The 20,197-nt window shown below is 56.7% G+C and overlaps 2 protein-coding genes across 2 annotated transcripts in view; one reads left to right on the top strand and one right to left on the bottom strand.

The window, feature by feature from the left end:
• Positions 1–220: 220 nt before the first annotated feature.
• On the top strand, positions 221–15,236 carry DBH (dopamine beta-hydroxylase). The gene is given in 13 exon segments (XM_067308962.1): positions 221–289; positions 292–654; positions 2,995–3,141; positions 4,345–4,602; positions 5,697–5,873; positions 6,347–6,449; positions 7,601–7,767; positions 8,685–8,828; positions 8,985–9,023; positions 10,313–10,372; positions 11,084–11,211; positions 11,878–12,037; positions 15,055–15,236. Coding segments are annotated over 13 exon segments (1,950 nt in total). The 3' UTR covers positions 15,190–15,236.
• Positions 15,237–17,187: 1,951 nt separating this feature from the next.
• Positions 17,188–20,197, bottom strand: part of SARDH (sarcosine dehydrogenase) — a 37,004-nt gene continuing 33,994 nt past the window's right edge. Inside the window, exon 21 of the mRNA XM_067309105.1 lies at positions 17,188–17,591. Coding sequence (XP_067165206.1) covers positions 17,466–17,591 — 126 coding nt within the window. The 3' untranslated portion in view covers positions 17,188–17,465. The remainder of the gene's footprint in view (positions 17,592–20,197) is intronic.

Below are 20,197 nucleotides of genomic sequence, written 5' to 3'. Positions count from 1 at the left end.
AGCAGGAGCAGCTTGCAGGTGAACAGCCCTTTCCAGCCGCTAAGGATGATTTAAGAGAGAATAACATCAACCCAGTCGAGTCCAATTGCTATTGATAATGTCCATGTGCAATTAGAGCCAATTAAGGGGAGGCAGAGAATGACAAGTGTTTGGCCAGGAGGTTGGGGGTGGGAGGAGGCGGCGGGGGGTCAATACCACAATCCAATTTCCCAACCGGCAAATGCAATTAAAGAGCCTCGCTTACCCGGCTGGCCCAGGAGGGCCAGCACATAAATGGCAAAAGCGCAGCGCGCAGGTGTCCTTCTCGGCAGCATGCAGACCTCCGGGAGCAAGCCGTGCCCCTGCCCCAGCTTCAAGCTGCGGGAGGTGGTGTCCATGTACTTCACCATGATCGCGGTGTTCCTGGTGGTCCTGGTGGTGGCCCTGCAAGGCACGGCTCCCCGGGAGAATTACTTCCCCTACAAGGTGCCGCTGGACCCCCAGGGGCTGCTCGAGCTGTCCTGGAACGTCAGCTACCCCCAGCAAGTGGTGCATTTCCAGATCTTGGTCAAGGACCCGAAGTTTGGGCTCCTCTTCGGGATGTCGGACCGGGGCGAGTTCGAGAACGCGGACCTGGCCGTGCTCTGGAGCGATGGGCATAACTCGTATTTCGGGGTAAGCTGCTTGTGGGTTCAGGGCTTCTTCCCTGGGGATTGCCAGCCAGCAGGCAAATCTGGCCTGTGGTTCGGGAAGACGGAGCTGGACCACGGCACAGCACGCTGCTGAGCGCCGTCTCCTGGCCTGCTCGCGCTGCTCAGGTGGAGGCAGTTCGGAAGGGCTTCGTGGATTCTGTTCCCGAGGGATCCACAGATCCCCGGCTATGAGCCGGGTATAGATCTCAAACCCAGAAGAGAGGAGAACAGTTACCGTACCACTTCAGCAAGGCTGACAGTGGACCCAAAACCAGATGACTTTATCACATTTATCTCCAAAGAGCTCTGACAGGTGGTTGCACATAACAGCCGCAGTGCACACATGTACACACACACACACACACACACACACACACAGAGAAAAGCAGGATGCATCAACATCTCGGTTCACTTGTGTGCTTCAGTCAGGCACATTAAAAATTAACCACAGCTCCCATTAATGACTTTGAGAAAGTGCAAAACTTTTCATGCAGAAAGTCTGCTCCTGCCAGCACCAATAAGCCAGGCGTAACTCACATTCGAAGCTGCAGCAAAGATAACAGGACACAGGAAAATGCAATCTGGCGGCCAACTGCCAGCAGCACAGTGTTATCAGGAATTAAGCATGCGAAAGTATACAGGCAGTACATAAACGCCTGATGGTAACAGAGTGTGGGGGAAACTCATTTCAAATTTTGCTATTTGATTTTGCAACTGCGAATTACTGTTTTTTGTTACACAGTCCATTTTACTGGGTTCTTTGTTGGTTTATCTTTGCGCTGGGGCTGTCGTTACAACAACTAATCCTGTGCTCTCCAGCAGCTACCTATCCCCCGACAACCAGGTTAGGCTTATTGCTACTGCGCTTCACTGCAGAAAGCAATTCACGTTTTTCCCTGTGTGAGGCTTTCCAGTAAGTTAAATTTGTACCTCTCTACTTCCTTCAAATTAACCATAAAACATATTCTTTCACAATCAGCCGCAATGTGATCTGCAGCAGAATGAAAGGCTGAAAAGGAGGGCTTATTATCTGTACTATTTTCCTGCTAATTACCAGCCATTCAGGATGCGTGATGACCCAAATGCTACGGTATTTCACAGCATCATGTTAAAAAACCATAAAAGATCATTTCTAATCTGTGCTCCTGTGTTCACCGAAAGACAAACAGTGCTGAATTAAACAGCATGCGTGCAACACTTTGGCTTTCTCTTTCAGTGGGTGCTGAACAGCATCCTTTAAATACTGCAAGGAGATTTCTGTAAATCTCTACAGTGCTGGTTTTCTCTCTCTCAGCAGCCTTTCTTCTGGGTAAGTATGTCAGCTGTTAAAAAGATCCAAATTTGCTTAACCCCCCATGTACTACAAGATTAATTTGCACAACATACTCCTATAAAAACAAATTCCACGCTAGCTTCATCTAGCTGATTTTACTCTCCCCCTCTAAGGACAGTATGTTCTAGAAATATCACTCCATACTTCTGGCTGAGATGATGCCAGGATGCTTTATTCTTTTTCTTCCCTTTTTTTCCCCCAAGATAAAAGAACTGATGCCAGTGGTATACTTGCAGTGAGGTAGCTCTTAGGCTCCTCTTGTTCTTGGTAGACAAAAGACATCAACAGGAGATGAAAAGGATCAGGACAATGACACTGTTCCCTTTTAGCCCCAGATTCCTGCAGGGTTTTGTACACCAAACCTTCAGTTCTTTAAACACTGGATTAATCCACTGCTTTGCTTCTCAGTGAGGCTTTGTCACCATCATTAACCAAGAGCCCTTTTCTGGGAGGCCTTGCTGGCCTCAGGGGAACTGCTTCGGGAAGAGTGACAGAGTCCGGCCACACCGAAATAAGGGTTTTAAAGGGGGGCAGTGATTTCTTGGGCCAATGCTACGGGCTATCAGGAGTCTGATCTTTAATCGAGAGCAGCTGCTTTGTGCTGAGGGTCTTGGAAAACCCTCTCCCCAGAAAGTCCCTCCAGCCACATAAACCCCAAACATTTAGCACAGACCAATGCAAAAATCTCATACCCCTGCAGGCTTTCCTTCACCCCATCAACCTCCTCTCCCCTAAATGCATCTCAACCCCTAAACACCTTTTGGTGGGATTTTAGTGCTGGGTCATACATTTCACAGGGCACGGGGCTGCCAGAACGTGTGCTCATGGCCTCCAAGACGCAGGCCAGGGTGGACCTTGGAGGGCAAACCAAGACGAGACCTGTGGCTCCAGCTTCAGGCGCTGCCACGTGCTGCTCCCACACCCGAGACTGGCCACAGTTGGCAAAGCCTCCTGGCGTGCCTGCTCACCGCAGTGGTTTTCCTCCCGTAGGATGCCTGGAGCGATGAGAAGGGGCAGCTCCACATGGATTCCCAGCAGGACTACCAGCTCCTCGGGGCGCATAGGGCCCCCGAGGGGCTCTACCTCCTCTTCCGAAGAGCCTTCAGCACCTGTGACCCCAAGGACTACCTTATAGAGGTACAGCATTGCCCTCGCTCTGCGGCACCCGCTGCCGCCAGCCCAGCTTTTGGGGCTGGTCTTGCCTCACCCCAGTGACACCCAGCAGGGCTCCAAACCCTGAGTCCGCATGATTATATTATATGACATATTATATTATATTATATTATATTACCTGGGCTGCATTTCTAGGAGCAGCAGCAGGTTTTCACGCTGTTTGGGGCAGAAAGGAAGCGTGCTACGGATGTCATCCCTGGGATATGAGTAATGTTTTGCGTGATCTATTTACAACCCATTATAAACCTCTATACTATGTGGATTTTAGCTGGTTTGCATCATCCGCTCCTGTTAAGTCTGAGTTAGGTCTATATAAATACCCTTCTGCATCACTCCAGCTTGCAGGCTGGAGCCAGGTGTTTGGAGTGTTTCAAAGAGGTGGCAAAAAGAGGAGCATTTTAGCAGGAGCTGGAGCCAAGGTACAGTAAACAGAGCTGCTGAGGTGTGCTTGTGAGTTTTTCAATGAAATCTCTCTGGTTTTGCCTTCACTGCTCTTCTGCAAGAGTGGAGGCAAGGGAAACATCCCCAGTGTGGATGTCAAAGAGCAACAGGGTCTCAGCCGAGGACGGGCTGCCCAGGGGCCCTGGGTGAGGAGCAGGAATTGACACCAGGCTCATTTCAGATGAAACCCTTTGATGGACAGGATATTTTGAAGCCAGTGTGGGTATGGAGTGTCCTTGAGTTTCTGTTGTGAGTTTTCAAAAGCATGTCTCCTGGTGAGAAATTTCTACTGTCTGCCAAAATACTGAGGAACCTGGAGGAAAAGAATCTGTGTGAACTGGGAAGAGGCTTGCAGGTCTTTTTTTTTTCCAGTCCTTTAAGAGAAAATTTTTCTTTTTTTTTCTTTCTTTCTTATCTCCTGTCCAGAGCTCACTGAATTCAGCAGAACCCTTACTAGCTTTCAGTAGCCTTTCATCAGACTTTCTTGCCATATCCCTCTAACAGAGGCTGGGAAGGAAGGGAGGCTTTCATGAAATAGTTTCTTTTCCCCTATGCCTCCCTCAGCTTCTGCTCATGGTGAGCAGAGGGTGACCTCTCATCTGGAGAAGGGTCAGGGTCCATCCACAGATATATATACCTGCAATACAGGTGCCAGTAGTCCATGCAATTCAACCTCTCTAGCATCCAGCATAAAAAATTACCTGACACACTTTGATCTTGCTTCAGGATGGCACCGTGCACCTCATCTACGGGATCCTGGAGAAGCCGGTCCATTCCCTGCACGCCATCAACACCTCCGCCATCCCCAGGGGCCTGCAGAGGGTGCAGCTGCTAAAGCCCAACATCACCATCCCTGAGCTGCCCAGCGACATGAAGACCATGGAGATAACAGCCCCTGACGTTGTCATTCCCAGCCAGGAGACAACCTACTGGTGCTACATGGCAGAGCTTCCAGAAAGCTTCCCCAAACATCACATCGTCATGGTAAGATGTGGGAGAACAGGGCTGTTTTCCCTAGTGCAAAGCTTCCTCTTCCTCCAAAGGAGAAACGTCCTTTGCTGGTTCAGCCAGGGGCTGGATCCAGGGTCAATCATGTTCATGGGCTCCAAAGCCCTTCTGCAAAGTCCAGCTCCTCCCTGCCCTTTCCTAGAGAGGCTTTCAGACCAATACAGCTTCCCTGCCGCCGGGTCCCGGCCACTTGCCTGAGCCATCCCACCAGGCAGCAACACCCTCACGTCGGCTGCGAGAAGCCGAAATCAAGGGCTTGCTGGTAGGAGGTGGCGGGACTGTGCCTTCGTGCCTGGCCGTTGAGCAGGGGAGGGCTCAGGGCAGCCCCGCTCTCGGGGAGGACAGGGAAAGCTGCAGGCAGTCGTGCACCCGGGGCGGCCGGAGGGTGCTGCCAGCCCTCCTGCCCTGCCGCCCGGAGAGCCTCGCTCGGCCAGGAGCCGGGATGGTGCCGCAGGTGCCCTGGCAAACCCAGAGCCCAAACTACGCGGCGGGGAGAGGGAAAACCTGAAAGGGGAACCGAAATGAAGGCTTAGTGCTTTATAAGGGAGAGGCAACGCTGCAAAGAAAAGCTCAGAGGGAGGATTTTCTCCCCAACAGATGGTGTGAAATGAATCATCTGCGTGCAAGTAAAAAGTGCATAACTCCCGATACCTTCCCGCTGCTGCGGATCATTCCTACAGCTGGCGCTTTTAGCCAGAGCCATTTCTCCAGCGGGTTTGAAATCACCCTTTCTGCACTGAACCCCTTCCCCCTGCGCACCGAGCAGCTGTCGGCTAGAGATGAAACTCAAGAGCTGCAGGTAGAGCTCTCGTGTCCAAGACCCTCCACGTGAAAAACCAATGCCCCTGAGGTCACCTCAGCCCAGCAAAATTAGCAGAGGACGCAGTCGTCACAAAACAGAGCAAACTTCTCTGCTGATCAGGCGTATCTGTTTGCAGGGAAGGGATGGGGTGTTTCTCTATGGGCTCTGGGTTGGTCCTGTAGCCAGAGCAGGGAAGCAGCCCCTGGAGACAGGCCCTCCATGAGGGATCTTAATGCATCTCCCCATCTCCCCGGGTCCCACTTTGCAGTATGAGCCCATGATCACGGCCGGCAACGAGGCCCTCGTCCACCACATGGAAGTCTTCCAGTGCGCAGCGGAGTTTGACAGCTTCCCCCATTACAACGGGCCCTGCGATTCCAAGATGAAGCCAGAGCGGCTGAACTTCTGCAGGCATGTGCTGGCGGCGTGGGCCATGGGAGCGCAGGTGGGTGCAGGAAGGGGCCCCCGTGCCAGGCACACTTGTCTCTCCTTGGCCACCGTCCCCCTCTCCTTTCCCATCCCCTCCACGCAAGAGCAGGCCACCGGGTTGAGCCCTCCCCATGTGGGCTACCCCAACCCTGGTCTCTGCCATGATCTGGGTTCGTCCCTGTGTGAGCTCCCCATCCTCCCCTGGCTATGTCTGAACTTCCACCTCTTCCCTGGCCTGCCCCTCGTCTCCATAAATTGGTGCAGTTCCCCCCGTGTCGGTCGGTATGGCACTATATGTCCATGCAGGGCACCTGAGAAGCTTTCTGAAGACCAGCAAGGCCAGCTGACCAACACAACGCAATGGAGGGGACAAGCCATGTCCCCAGCCCACGCTTATGCCCACAGTTATGCCCAGAGACTTCCCTCCATGCCTTGTCAGCCTCCTCCCAGAAAACCCAGCTCCCCTAACACTCCCCGCTCCGCCTCCAGGCCTTCTACTATCCTGAGGAAGCAGGTCTTGCCTTCGGTGGTCCAGGCTCCTCCAGATACTTGCGTCTTGAGATTCATTACCACAATCCCCTGGTGTTCAAAGGTAAGTGGGTAACGCAGAGCTGAAGCCTCCTGCTTTTGTGCAGTCTTTCAGGCGTGACCTGGGGAAGTCTCCAAGCAAATAAAACAGAAATCTAAGAAAAGAACCAAAACTGGAGCTTTTAGGGGGGGCTGTTGGCCAAGTGTCAAGGGCCCCTGATTCCAGTGCAAGGTGGTGGTGGACCTGAGCTCAGAGCACAGAGCAACACTGGTACCAAAAACACCAAGGAGACAGCAGCAGCCTGGCTGGGGATGGGGAAATTTAGATACTGTTTTAATGGTATTCCTGCTTTGATAACATTGTCAGGAGACACATTAAAAAAAAAAAGTAAAAAAAAGGATTCCAAACAACTCAGTTTCTTCATTTACATAAAATCAAGTAACTTCTTGACTACTCAAGTATATTTTTAGGAGACCAGAGCATATGTACTGAAGATCAATCATAGCACATTCGGCAACTCGAGAAGAAACATGTCTATAAATACGGAGCTCATGTCTTTCATCATTTATCTGCTTTTGCATGTTAACCAATAGTGTCTCCCCAGTTATTCTTATCCCTTGCCTGGCTCCAGCCCAGAGACAGGAGTTCAAAGCAAGTCCAAACCCCTCCTGACCTACTGAACCTGCCCTTCGCTTGCCAAGGAGGCTGCAGCGAACAGCAGCCAGAGCTTGGTTTTGCTTTGCAGCAGAACTTGCTGCCGACCCTTGCTGCCCTGTGGTCAGCATCAGCCAAGAGTACATCATGGGCACAAGGCCCTCACCAGCTCTCATTAACTGTGTTTGGACATTAGTAGGATAGACATTTCCCCTCCTGCCAGGCCCCCAATTAACAGCATGGCCTTAGTTTTTGGACATATTGTGCAGTTGAAGAAGATGCAAAGACCCACATTTCTGAGGAAATTCTCCAAAGCATCTCAAGACCTGTCCTTCTGCTTCGGGCTTGCTAAAGGCATTCCCTTTACCTCTCTCTTGGGAGCAATTTGGCCTTAGGTTGGTGATCTTTCCAGGGGACCAAGCCTTATCTAGGATTTTAAAATAGTCAGAACAGCACGTGGGAGAAGAGCCCCAAGTGAGAGGATGGACCACATCTGACCTTGTCTCCAGAGCAGTTAATTCTCCTGCCATGATTTGCAGCTTTCTGCTCTCGCCTGCCAGGTCGCCGTGATTCCTCGGGGATCCGCCTCTATTACACGGCCACCCTGCGCCGCTACGACGCCGGCATAATGGAGCTCGGCTTGGTCTACACACCGGTGATGGCCATTCCCCCGGGAGAAGCCGAGTTCCTGCTGACGGGGTATTGCACTGACAAGTGCACCCGGCTGGTGAGTGCACCGGGGTGGGTGACGCTGGGGAGGACTAGGGCCTGCGGCCCTGGAAGATGATGTGCCTGCAAGTGCAGGAGGCAGCACATGAGCCCAGTGCGTTGGGGCTTTAGGTCCTGCTTGAAGCAGTGCCTCCACCATGCCTTACCATGGAGCATATCCTTTCTGCGCTGTCTTCACATAAGAGAAGGGTTGTAAATGGCTTTTCCTAAGTCACAGACAGTGGAGATGATACAGCATAGAGCACAGAGCTCCAAATTCCTGGTTTTAAACTCCCTGAAACCCTTCCAGCCCATTCCAGCGAGGGGATCCTGGAGTTATGCTGGAAAGAAAAACCTACCGCTTAAAACAAACGCCAAGCAGCCTTACCCAGCTGTTTGGGACATGCCGAATTCCCCTTGAAGGCCGTTCTCCTTGGGAGCCATCTGCTCTGGCTCCCAGGAGTACCATTCCCCGTCTAGGAAAACTTACTGCCGCGCTCACCATGCCTAGACAGTGTTTTCCCTCCGGTAACGCAAAGATTTGCCTCTGTTTACAAGGAGCTCTCCAAGAGCTCTCAAGCATGTTTTCTAAACAGCCGCTCCGCTCTCAAGGCAGTTTTAGTGGATAATTTTGTAGGGCCTCCCCACAAGGAATCGTCTGCGCAAGGCAGCAAGCAGCAGTCAGCTCAGCTGCTTCTGCTAATTTAGGGCACGGCAGCACGTAAATCCAATCTGTCGGCGGACCGCGCGTCCGTACCTCTGCAGAAAGCTCACTTCTGGGCTCCCCCAACACCACGGCGATCCCCAAAGCCCCGTTACGTGTGTGCTGGGAGCCCGGCGAAGGGCCGGCAGGTCCCAAGCGAGAGGCAAGGAGACGCGGGGAGGGGAGAGGGACGCGGCTGGGCGCGGAGGCTGGAGCGGTGCTTCTTCCTCCAGGCGCTGCCGGCCGCGGGCATCCGCATCTTCGCCTCGCAGCTCCACACTCACCTGGCTGGAAGGAAAGTGGTGACAGTGCTGGCGCGGGACGGGAGAGAGCGGCAGGTCGTGAACGCGGACAGTCACTACAGCCCTCACTTCCAGGTACGGCCACCCCGGGTCCGGAGGGGGCAGCGGGGGCTCCTGGATGCCCAGGTGGACAACACCCATGGGGCTGATCCAGTGCCTGTGCCCCGAGGTGCAGCACGTGGGAACAAGCCACGGCACTGCTCTAACCCGGCTCCTTTCCTTCCATCCCAGGAAATCCGCATGCTAAAGGAGGTGGTTCCCGTTTTTCCCGTGAGTGGCTCTAAAAACCGCGGCAGCTTCCAAATAGATCAAGACGTTGCCCTGACTCAGAGGCTTAGACCCACCAGCAGCCCTCAGACCTGTGACTCCTTGACATTGCTTCGTGGCTCGGCGGGGAGCCCGCTGCAGCGGCATCACCCCGCGGGGCTCGCCAGCCGGCCGCTGCCCGCGCAGGGGCGGCGAGTGTCCCTGGGACTCCCGGGGGCTGCGGAAGGACACGGAGCTCCCGTAGGCTCCGGGTTGAATCTGCCACCTCCGTGCAGATGTCTTGGGTGCGCCAGGGCCCATGTCTCACCGGTGTGTGGGCAAGCGAACCGTCCCTGTAGCTAAATTTAGCTTTGACGAAGCATCATAGCTTTTAGCCAAGCGTTTAGCTGGGCTCCCTCTGCCGCTATCAGAGAGGCTCCTCGGGAGGCGATGGGAATGGGGCTGGAGCTGTGTCTGTGCAGGAGATGCGCTTTCCATCCTGGGGTGCCAGGGGGAGTCAGGCAGAGCCTGCAGCCGGAGGATTTCCTTGCGTTGCAAATAAGCAAAGGCATACTCAGGGTTTTTTGTTGTTTTTCTTTACTGGAGGGGGGAAAAAAGCCCAAACCATCCCCTGCAATGTGTCATTGCTTAAAAAAAAAGTGCATCTTGCCAGCTCCGTAAATAAATGGCAAGGAGCTGACGCTGGGCCTTTACAGGGATAAAACAGAGACCGAACCTGCCCCAGGGCTGAGCGGGTCTGTGTGGGTGAGGAAGGACCAGGCTGCAAAGCAGGGAGCGCCTACAGAAGCAGTCATCCCCCAGGAGGCCGGCCAAAAGCCTCAGCGCTTGCGGAAACCTTTCCCAGGGCGGCGCTCTGGCAGCCTCCCCGGGCGGCTCGGCAGGTCCAGCGAGCCACGCCGCGACCCGCACCCCAGCACGGTCCACGGAGGGGGAGCGGCAGTCGCGCTATCAAGTTGGGCACTAGCTATTCAAATTCTGTATATTCAGAACATTGCCTAAGTGCATTTTTAGGTGCTTCAGCCCTTCAGAAATCCTTAGAAAGTGAGAAAAGCAGGAAACACCGTTTCTGGGCTATGGGAACCTCCCCAGGGAATGCAAATGCTCCTGCTGCCTGGAGGCCAGCGCGCGCTGGGGAAGCAGATTGCCTGGTGCTATTTTAGCTGCTGCAGACAGCAGAGATCTGGGAGAGAAGTCCCCAGTCGTTACGAACTTGCCGCTCCCGAAACGCACGGATTAGGGATGGGAAACTTTTGCTGCGTAACAGAATCGCGTGTTTGTGTTTGAACTCGCAGGGCGACGAGCTCATCACAACCTGCACGTACAACACGGAGGACAGAAGCCGAGCGACGGTGGTGAGCGAGGGCGCGTGCACGCGTGCGTGGGGGCTCGCGCGCATTTGCCCTTCGGTTTGAGTGCCTGCACCACCGAGAGGGGCGGCTGAAAGGCCAGGACCGACTAGGCAGCTCGCTCAGGCCCAAGGCCGGGAGGACTCACACGGTCGGCAGCGCGTGAACCCTGCCCGAATCAGGGCCAGAAGGCAGAGGGAGGGCGGTAGCGACGTGAACCCGCTAGGCTCTGCCGCCTGCAGCTGGGATGCTAAGGTGCTAATTGAAAAGCAGCACGTGTCAGTCTAACTCCCATCGCAAACTGTTCCACCGGGTATTAATTGTAATTAAAGAGAAGTGGTGCTTTTTTGACAGTGCATATTATTTTCTTACATAGGCAGCGAGAAAGAGGCTGTCAGAGGTACCATCAACAGGGACAAAGCTAAATATAGCAGAGGGATTATAGAAAACCTGCATTTTAGCGTAAACTACACAAACTAGCCTGAACGTCTGCCCTTGCATAAACGGCCAGATAGGCAGCGTGCTGCAGATCCCTTGCACCCGAAGGCGCGTGTGCGTGTGCTTGCACATGTGCTCTGCATCTCTGCAGCCCCGCTGACCTTCCCGCTGCCCGTGCGGCTCACGCAGAGCTGCCAGACGCGCGGCAGGGTTACGCCACGGCCGAGCTCCCCGGTCGCAGCCCGGCGGCGCATACGGCACGTGTGCCTCTCTCGGCAGGGCGGGTTCGGCATCATGGAGGAGATGTGCGTGAACTACGTGCACTATTACCCCCAGACGCAGCTGGAGCTGTGCAAAAGCGCTGTGGATCCCGGCTACCTGCACAGATACTTCAATCTCGTCAACAGGTACCGAGCCCCTGCACGGCTGCAGTGCAGGCAGACGGATCGATGCCAAACCGTTTGCTAGCAACACTGGAGAAGTGCTCGAAAAGGGGGGTTTAAAGCCCTGGCTGTGCAGTAGCTGGGCTAGGGGCGCTCGGGCCATGTGGGTTTCAGGGCACCCAGCGACTGCAGCAGTGGGAAAATGGGGCTCAGTGGGAAAGAGGGTTCCTGCCCTCCCCCCCCCTTTCCCCCCATGGATGCAACTGCTTCCAGGCTTTTAAGGGAGGATATAGTGGGAGGCACTGGGAAGGGAGACCTCACCAGGTGAGGGACCTCCCTGCAAGATGCAACGCACAGTGCGAGAGAGGCTTACGTGCAGTCTCTCTCCTATACTCCAAGGCAGACACCAGATATCCCTGCCAGAGAACAGGCTGCAGCTCATTCCCCCACCACGAGAGGGGCGAGATGCTGACCTTGCACTTGGTGCCATCCTCGCAGGGAGTCCAGGTTGTCCCAAATCTTCCCCATGGAGGTGCTGGTTGTGCTGAGCTGGTTTCTCCCCCTTGCCATGTGCCAAGTTTGGAGTCTTTCCAGGCTGAGCTCTAGGCAAGGAGGAATTAGACGCGTCTGGCGTTGAAAGGGGACACCATGTCCCTGCTGCGTTTCAATCCGGCATCTCTTCTGCACCAGGTTCAACGACGAGGAGGTCTGCACGTGCCCGCAGGTCTCCGTCCCGCAGCAGTTTGCCTCTGTCCCTTGGAACACGTTCAACAGGGACGTGCTCAGATCCCTCTATGGCTTTGCGCCCATCTCAATGCACTGCAATAAATCCTCAGCTGTCCGGTTCCCGGTACGTGCAACTTTGAAACCAAATTCCGACACGCTTTGCAGCAAAACTCGAGGCAACAGGTAAAAGGCAGCTCAGCAGAACTGCACCTCACCCCCGCGCAGGTCGACCCCGGTTAGATGGGGAAGGTTTCTGGTGCTTAGCACATTGCTGCAGTAAGCAGCGTCTGGAGCAGGGAGTTTTGAGCTGTCTTGGGGAACTACAATGTCAGCAAGACTTTAGAGCCCATCACAGGCCTGGCATTTAAAAAGATGTGCCACAACCACGAGCACACTGTCGATGTACTCAGCCAGATTCAATTAGAGGAGATGCATTTGCATAAAGCAATTTTGAGACTTATTTCTCAGAGCAGACCTGAGCTTTAAACCAGAGATGTCTTCACAAAAAGGATAAACATGAGGTGATTTTCAGGATTTTGGCAAATTATATCAGGTCCCAGCAGAGCGAGTTCGTTACGTGCAGCATCTGTGCAATCTCCAAATATGGAGATACAGCAAAACTGGAAGGATAAAGCGCTGTGGGATCTTTAAAGAAAAACCAGGCACAGTGATGATCATCATGACAACGATGATGAAGATTTAAAATGACCGATGGTCCCCATCGCCGTCAGTTCCTGCTGCCATTTGTCAGTGTAATGGATTTGTGACTTGCACGGTAAGTTATTTCTGGATTCAGCGCTCGCCACAGCAGTGCGGGGAGGACCCGGAGCTGATCTCGAGGAAGACCATCAGCTTCCACCCCTGGTAAAACTCCTTTAGAGCAAAGTTGGCTCTGGAGAGGGCAGAAACCCTCCCGGTCCCCTGGTCCAAACTGCTGGGTCTGAGCCGTGCCTGCACCGGGGCCTCTCCACTCCCTGTCGTGCCCATCCGGTGGGGGGACAGCAGTGCTACAGAGGCTTGGTGCAGCAGGTGAAGCATGAATTACGCCTCTTAATTCTGACCCAGGCAGCTCTGCTGGTTTCGGAGGGGTCTGGGGGCATCTGGGAAGAGGTTTGAACCGAGCAGAGCTGATGCCAGGGCAGAGGGTCAGGTGCAACGCGCTGCTGCACGCGAGGCAGGAGCCGGAGCTTCCCCTCCTGCTTTCCTTGTGTTTTTAGAGCGAGCAGGGTTTTAAGACATCGCATTTATTGCACAGGGTATCTGTCAAGAGAACGGCTTCTAACTAAGCTCACGCGTTTCTGCAGCGCAGCGGTCCCAAGCCTGACGAGCTTTCTGGAAGGGCTCTGCGCCGTTAATCATTTAGCGAGAGCCCCCCTCGCGCAGGGGGTGCTTCGAGGTGGCACCTGCGAGTCGCTGCAGCGAGGCTGCTGTGCGAGCTCCCCCTCGACGCCGGCGTGCAGAAAACGGGCACTGGGAGAGTCTCTATTTGCAGATTCCTACTCGCACACGCACTGAAAAGGAAAACCATCGAGACGCTCTAAATGCCCTCGATATACTCCAGACCCACAGCGTATAGCGTGGCATCAGCATGGGGCTCGAGAAGCGCTAGCAGCGGGAGGAGCAGGGGGACTCAGGGCCAGGCTGGTCCCAGGGACGGCCGAGTGCCATGGGACGGGGACGGGGTCAGGAGCGCCGCGCATACGGCCAGTGCAGCCGGGTCCCGTCCCTGTGGTGTCCTGAGCCCTGGAGCCAGGAGTCCTTCGCCAGCTGCAATGCAGCTGTGCCTGTTCACGGGAAACCGCTTTTCCTCTCCTGCCTGCAGAGCGCAGCCCTCCCCGGGCTCTTTAAAGCATCCAGCGGAGCGGAGCATCCTTTCACCTTTTATTCCCAACTCTTCCCCGTCCTTTGCTGCAATGCAGACAGCGTAGGCGGCAGCCAGGGTAATCACGGACGTTAGAGCCCGGTGAGAGGCGGGGATGCCCGCGGCAGACGGTCTGCGGGAACGGGGAGACCTGGCGCCCCGCGGGCAGCTTTGGGTTTCAGCGCTGCCGCGCACAGGCAGCAACGACGGCTTCTCGTAGGGGGGAGCGACCGCTGCGGTCCCACCTGCGCTTAGCCGCTCCCTTAGCCCTTATGGTGCCTGCAGCAGCCGCTCTCCTTTGCTCTGCCCCTCTCCCGCTGCCCCCCACGTCGCGCTGGGAGGATGCCTCCATCTCCACGGCCTTTCCCGGCACTAGCTCTTGCCGTCCTGTTTCGCTTGACAAACTACAAGGAATTTCCTCGGAAAACATAAATTCAACTTTTTTCCTCCTGCTGATGACTCGCCGCTCTACCTCTCCACTCCAGACCTGCCTCCTTCTGCTCAAACCGGAGCTCAGCCCGTCTCGGCGTTTCCACGCGAACACGCAGCCGGCAGCCCAGCTGTAGCGGTGCCGAAGCGTCACTCAGCCTTGCTCTGCTGGCACCGAACTGCCTTCCTGCACCTTGCGGACCCTGCCGCAAGCCCGCATCTCCCGGGCCAGCGAGTCGCGTCTGCGGTCGATGCTGCCCCACGGGCTCAGCCCTCGGCGGTGTCTGTGCCTGGCAGGTTGTTCCTTGCAGATAAGTAGGAGCTGGAGCTCTCGTCCTGGCCCTGGGCACCTCGCATCCCGGCCGCGGGGACAGCCCTTTCCCAGCTCCGCTCCACGGCGTTTCTCCCAGGCTGCTGCATCCCTCCCAGTTAGGAGCAGCCGCACGCACACAACCACGCTGGCAGGCTGCAGATCGCGCCCCAAAGCCGCCTTTGTGCCCATACCTGTTAAAAAGCTCTTTTGGGGGTTGGCCTGAGAACTTGGAGGGTTGGTAGGACTCACTTTGAGTTATCTCCACGTGGTTTGGTGGGTAACAACACCTTTTGGGCAGAAAGTCCCTAGCCGGGGTGGTTCTGTGCAGCCCGGTGCACAGCAACCTGCTCCACGAGTGGGGCTCGCAGGCACTTCTGCAATGCAAATAATTAGCAATGACTTACGGGGAAACACCCTGGCATTGCTTAAAAACGCTTCAAATATCGAAGGGCATTTCATTTCTCTGAACGTTGATGAGAGGGGAGGTCTCGGGGCACCGCAGCCCGCGCGCTCTCACTGTCGCCCACCTCTCTTGCAGGGCGAATGGGAGAAGCAGCCGCTTCCCACCATCACGGAGCCGCTGCGGGACCCTGCGCCGCGCTGCCCGCACGCCCCGGCGCCGCGGCCGGCCTCCCCCGTCCCCATCGGCCTGGGCAAGAGCAAGAGGGACTGAGAGCCCGGCCGAAGCCTCCGCCGCGTCGTGGCACTGGGCGAGCGACGGAGCCGCGAGAAAGCCGTGCCACCGCTCTCCCGGCATCGCGCCGGAGCCCGTCAGTGCCTCCCGGGGGGCTCTTGGGGCTCGTGAGTCAGAGCTCGGCAAGCGCGCTGGAGCTGGAAAGCGCTATTATTAGTGTGTTATTAGCAATCCGGGCTCTGAGTAATGCTGCTTTCCGCCCCCAGAATCATAACGCGCAGGTTTGCTGTTGCGCCTCCCCACCGCGCACCCGAACCCAGCGGGGCCCTGGGGCGGCGGGGGGAGATGCCGGGGGGAAACTGAGGCACGGGGCAGTGACCCGCTCAGCCCACAAGCCTTCCCGGATGCCTCCGGCCTCCGAAACACGGAGCTGGGCTGCCGCACGTGCCGGGGCGGATCTGCAGCACCGGGAGTCGGCTGCAGCCGGGGGGAGGCCGTGATGCCCGGCTGGCCTTCGCCTCCCCGCGGCAGAGACCACGGCCCCCCTCTCCCACGCTGGGGATTATTCGTCTTAATGTGACCAGATGCCAAGGGACAGGGATAAACGATACCTCCGTGATGGGATTTAGGAAGGGGGGAGGGACCTGGGTGGAAAGACAAACCTTTTGGCAGGAAACACGACTCCATTAAACAGCTAAACATAAAAAAAAAAAAATTAAAAAAAAAAAAAAAAGCTTTTTGCTGTTGAGCTCCAAAGTGAAAAGCCCTCTGGGACTCAGGGGAAAAGCCTGCGGGGTGCAGGAGACCCAGGCCCCCCCCAGCCGTGCTCCTGAGCTCCTGCCCCTGCGCCCGCCGCAGCCACAGTTGGAGGAAAAACCTCCCTGGGCAACCCAGCCCGAGCAGCTGCCCCCATCCCATTTTCCCCCCTTCTTTTGGGCACGTTTTTCATAGCAAACACAAACCCTTCCCAGCTGTTTTGGGGAAGATAAAGCTGTATTATCCTAGCCGACGCGCGGCTAATCCCCGGCACGGCGCTGAAGCGCGGCGCGGGCAGGCGTGCTCCTCAGCCCCCTTCCCGTTTATCCGTCGCTCGCTCGTTTATCCCGAGGATAAACAGGCAGGACCTGCTGCGATCCCCCTCTGCCCTGGGGAGGGCAATCACCTCCTGCTCGCAGAAAAGCTGCCCTGATTGTGTTTTTTTAATGTTTCCAGTAAAACCAAAGCTTTTGAGAGTTCAAACTCTTGCCTGTGGCGCTCGTTGCAGGAAGCTAAAGAGCTGAAATCGGCTATAAAGGGAATATAAAACAAGCAAATCCAGCCAGGCTAAATAAAGAGAAAAGCATGCAGCGTGATTATTTCTTTGAGCTGATAAAAGCTTCGGCCAGGAACTGCCCTCGCTTTGCTGCGGGAGCAGGCAGTAAAAGCTCCTCTCTGCCCTCCGTAGCGTCTAATTTAACGAATCCAGGGAGAGCCGGAGGCCGGACTCCCGCTGCAGGCTGGCAGCAGGGCCAAGCGCTCGCGCGGCCGGGAGGACCGTGCCCAGCAGCGAGCGACACCCACCGCCTTGCAGCCCCCTGGCTAAACCCAACCATCCTCACGGCTCAAGGACGGCCCCAAGCGAGCAAAGCTCCCGCGGCGAGCGCCGGACGGGGGCGATGGCACCCGGGATCCCGCGCAGCCCTCCGCGCTCGTCCCATGCTTCCCAGGCTGCCCGTGGAGCAGAAAAAAAAACCTTTTTTGTATGCTGTGGGAGCAGGTCCCTCCTGGGCAGCGGGTATCCCTGAGGCGCCGGCAGCACCCGGAGCGCGGTCCCACCTCCAAGGCGCCAGGGCAGAGCCGCAGAGGATGCGGCACCCGTCCGAGCGGGACAGACGCGCAGCAAGGGCCCAGGAGCAGAGCAGGTTTGGAGGCTACAGCTGTATTAGCAGCAGATAGGTAATTAAAAAATTCATTTCCAGGCAGCGTGGAACTACATTTCAGGAAAGTTGAAAATTGAAAACATTTCATCTACAGTCAAGGAAAACACATGGAAAAGAATTATTGCCACAGCGATACTGCTTCATTTAGGAAACACGGAAACAAAATCTTTAGCCTTTTTGGAATCTCTTTTCCTTCTGTCCCTCTAATTTGACCCAAATTTGCTTGATGAGTTCAGTGCAGACTGCAGGTTGGCCCAGTTCTCCCAGCAGCCCCGGGAGCCGGCTGGGTCACCCAGGGACCCGGGAATTTCACCGTTCGCTGTCAGCAGTGTTTTCCCTCTCCCCGTCCCGCTGCCGTCAGCACCGGCTCTTGCCCACCGCCCCGGCGCCCGTCGCTCAGTATATGCCCCTCACTCGCTTGTTGTCCGGATCAAAGGGGGACTTGGTGTGCGCCCGGGCCGGGTAGGAAACTCCCATCCGCTCCAGCTCGTAGCTGCCGCTCTTCACAAAGTCCAGCGAGACCTGCAAGGCAGAGCCGCGAGCGGCTGCGGCGCCGGCCTAGGCACCGCAAGCGCCCCACCGGGGACGGCACGGGGGACATGGCCACCGGGGCGCCCGCGCTGCCCGACACTCGGCTCACACCAGCCCCCAGCCCCGACTGCTGGTGCTTTCGGAGGAGGCTTCGGGGAAGAGGGAGGACAGGGGACGCACGGGGCCCTCCCTGCGGCCGGGATAGCACGGGCAAGCTGCCACATCACCCTGCAAACGCACTTGCTGCAGAAGACCTGGTTCTGCCATCCCAGGAGGATGCACAGAGAGGAGGAAAAGAGATTTTTAAAAGCACCAAGCTAAAAAAAAAAAAAAATCCAATGTTTAATTGTTAGGGGAGACATTTGCTGTGGATTTTTTCAACGGCATCTAAAGCACGGTGCCCTTAAAACCAGCAGCAGGGGTTCATCTCTGGAGGAGCCAGGGCAGGCGGGCCGCGTTGTGCCGCTCGGCCACGGGGAGCCCAGGGACCAGGGCGGGTAGGTGCTCGTGCTTTTTAATAACTCCAAATTGCCAGCAGCAGAGTTGTGGCTTCCACTCCTTACCCAGGTCTTCTCCCCCCGACCCTTTTCCATCGCTGCTGCTCCTTCCGCTCTTTAGCCATGATGCTATGGAGCTGTCCTCGCCTCCCCTGGCCCTGGAGAGCCGGGAGCACCACCGCTCCCCCCTGGCAGCAGGCAGAGCCGCTTCCAGGGAAGAAAAACCCAGGGACCCCACAGCGCGTGGCAGCAGCGCCGGCCCCTGGACTTTGCCACGTTGCCCACCCTCCTCCGAGGATCTGGGCCAGCACAGGGACCGGGACACCCTGCCGGCCCGGGGACAGTGGCAGCAGTGTCCTGGCACCAACGTCCCCACCAGCAGCTCCCTGAGCTGCCTCCTCTCACCGCGCACAGACGCAAAGTTTCCCCTTTCCTTCTGCAGCGGCAATTACTGCGTAAATCAAGCAGGAGTTATCATACGGAGCGCAGAGACTAAGGCTGCACGTTAACATCTGCTTAATGAACGGAGCCTTTCTGCGGGAGGCAGCGAGCCGGCGCTGCGAGCGAAGGCGGCCGCCCGCCGCACAAAGGAAGCCGGCGAGGTCGGGGGCCCATCAGCGGGACCACCCGTACGCGGCGCCTTCCCATTTGGCAGCCCCGATCGCTTTAATTTGGGGGTAGCGCCGCCTGAAAGGCCCTCGAGGGCACGGGAGGCAGCTGCCTCCTGCCAGCCCCGCTGGTGCTGCTGCCGCGTTGGAGCTTTCCTTGCAGTGGGTGTTTGAACGGGGAGAGCAGCGCAATCAACGTGCCCGGCGGGGACGCGCCGCGCGCTTATTTGCCTGCCTCTGCGCCTCTCCGGAGGCGGCAGGGGCCTGGGCCCGCACCGCTTCCGTCCCGCTGCTCTGTCACGCTTCCCGGGACCGGCTGGAGGCAGGTGGGGGAGGCTGGGAGCGCGGAGGAGCAAGATATCACAGGGAAAAGAGTGGAAAAGGGGGGAAGAAAATGAGGAAGGAAGCCCAGGTGTATGTGAGGGGCCCGACATGAGGGTTATTTACTGGATGCTGCAGCGTCCGGCCTGGGGCTGAGCCAGGCTGTGCAGAGCCGCCGTCCGGCAGCACTTGAGGGTTTAACTCTTGCGCACCAGGCACTGCCGTCCCCTGCTGTCCCCCTCCTTGCTGCGAGGGTGGATCTGCCTTCTCCAGAGGAACAATCCGGCATCCCCCAAAACATAGAACTTGCTGGCCAAAAGCCTTCTGACCCTCATGTCCCGACACAGCTCCCCGAAGAGAAATGAGCAGCCCCTGAGCCCCGTGCCAGGGTCAAGCCCGGTGGCTGCCACCTCCTCCCGCGAGCTCTCGAGCTGCATCGATCTGCGCTCTCCGAGCAGACTTGCCTTGGGGCAGCAGCCAGAGCTTGCCAGCACGGCCGGCTGCTCCCCCCGCTTTGAGAGCAGAGGTGTCCGTGATGGGAAAGGACCCGCCACAGACGTCAGCAACACCAGCTCCCCGCACGTGCCTGCCACTGCAAAGCCACCACTCCGGCCAGGCCATGTCCCTACGACCTGCGCTCTGTCCCTCCTGCGTGAGTTTGCCATTGCACGGTGCTGAGGTTCCCAGCAAGGAGCTTGCTTTCCCCAGAAGAGGTGCAGTACAAGATGTGGGATATCAAACAATTTGGGGGTGCAAGCACCAAGCAAGGTTTTATTGTCTGTTTTCTCACCCCTCTTTCTTCCCTGCTGGTGACAACCTAGCAAAAAGCATAAAGCCTCCCATGGAGCTCCCGGCCCTCTGGCACTAAAGAGGAACCGGCAATTTCAAAGTGCAAAACGCACAGCACAAAGCCGGGGCAGCCCTAGAGGTGTGACCCACTGCGCTCGCCCACCTCGCTGCGCTGCATCGCCCTCCCGCTCCCCCTCGCCAGCCCACGGGCGCTGCTGGCAGCACGGAGCCGAAACTCCTTGCCCAGAGCTCCTGGGGTCAGGCCTCTGTCTGCTCAGGGATGCCCGTCATGCCAGGAATTGCTGGCAGAGACAGAAGGAGATGGGGAAGCAAGGGGCCATGGAGAGAAAGTTCTTGGTGGTTAATTATGGCAGGGCACAGG

The sequence above is a fragment of the Apteryx mantelli genome, chromosome 21, assembly GCF_036417845.1.
Source record: "Apteryx mantelli isolate bAptMan1 chromosome 21, bAptMan1.hap1, whole genome shotgun sequence".
Classification (NCBI taxonomy): Eukaryota; Metazoa; Chordata; class Aves; order Apterygiformes; family Apterygidae; genus Apteryx; species Apteryx mantelli.
The sequence above is the reverse complement of the archived record's forward strand: the minus strand, read 5'-3'. Positions and strand labels throughout refer to the sequence as shown.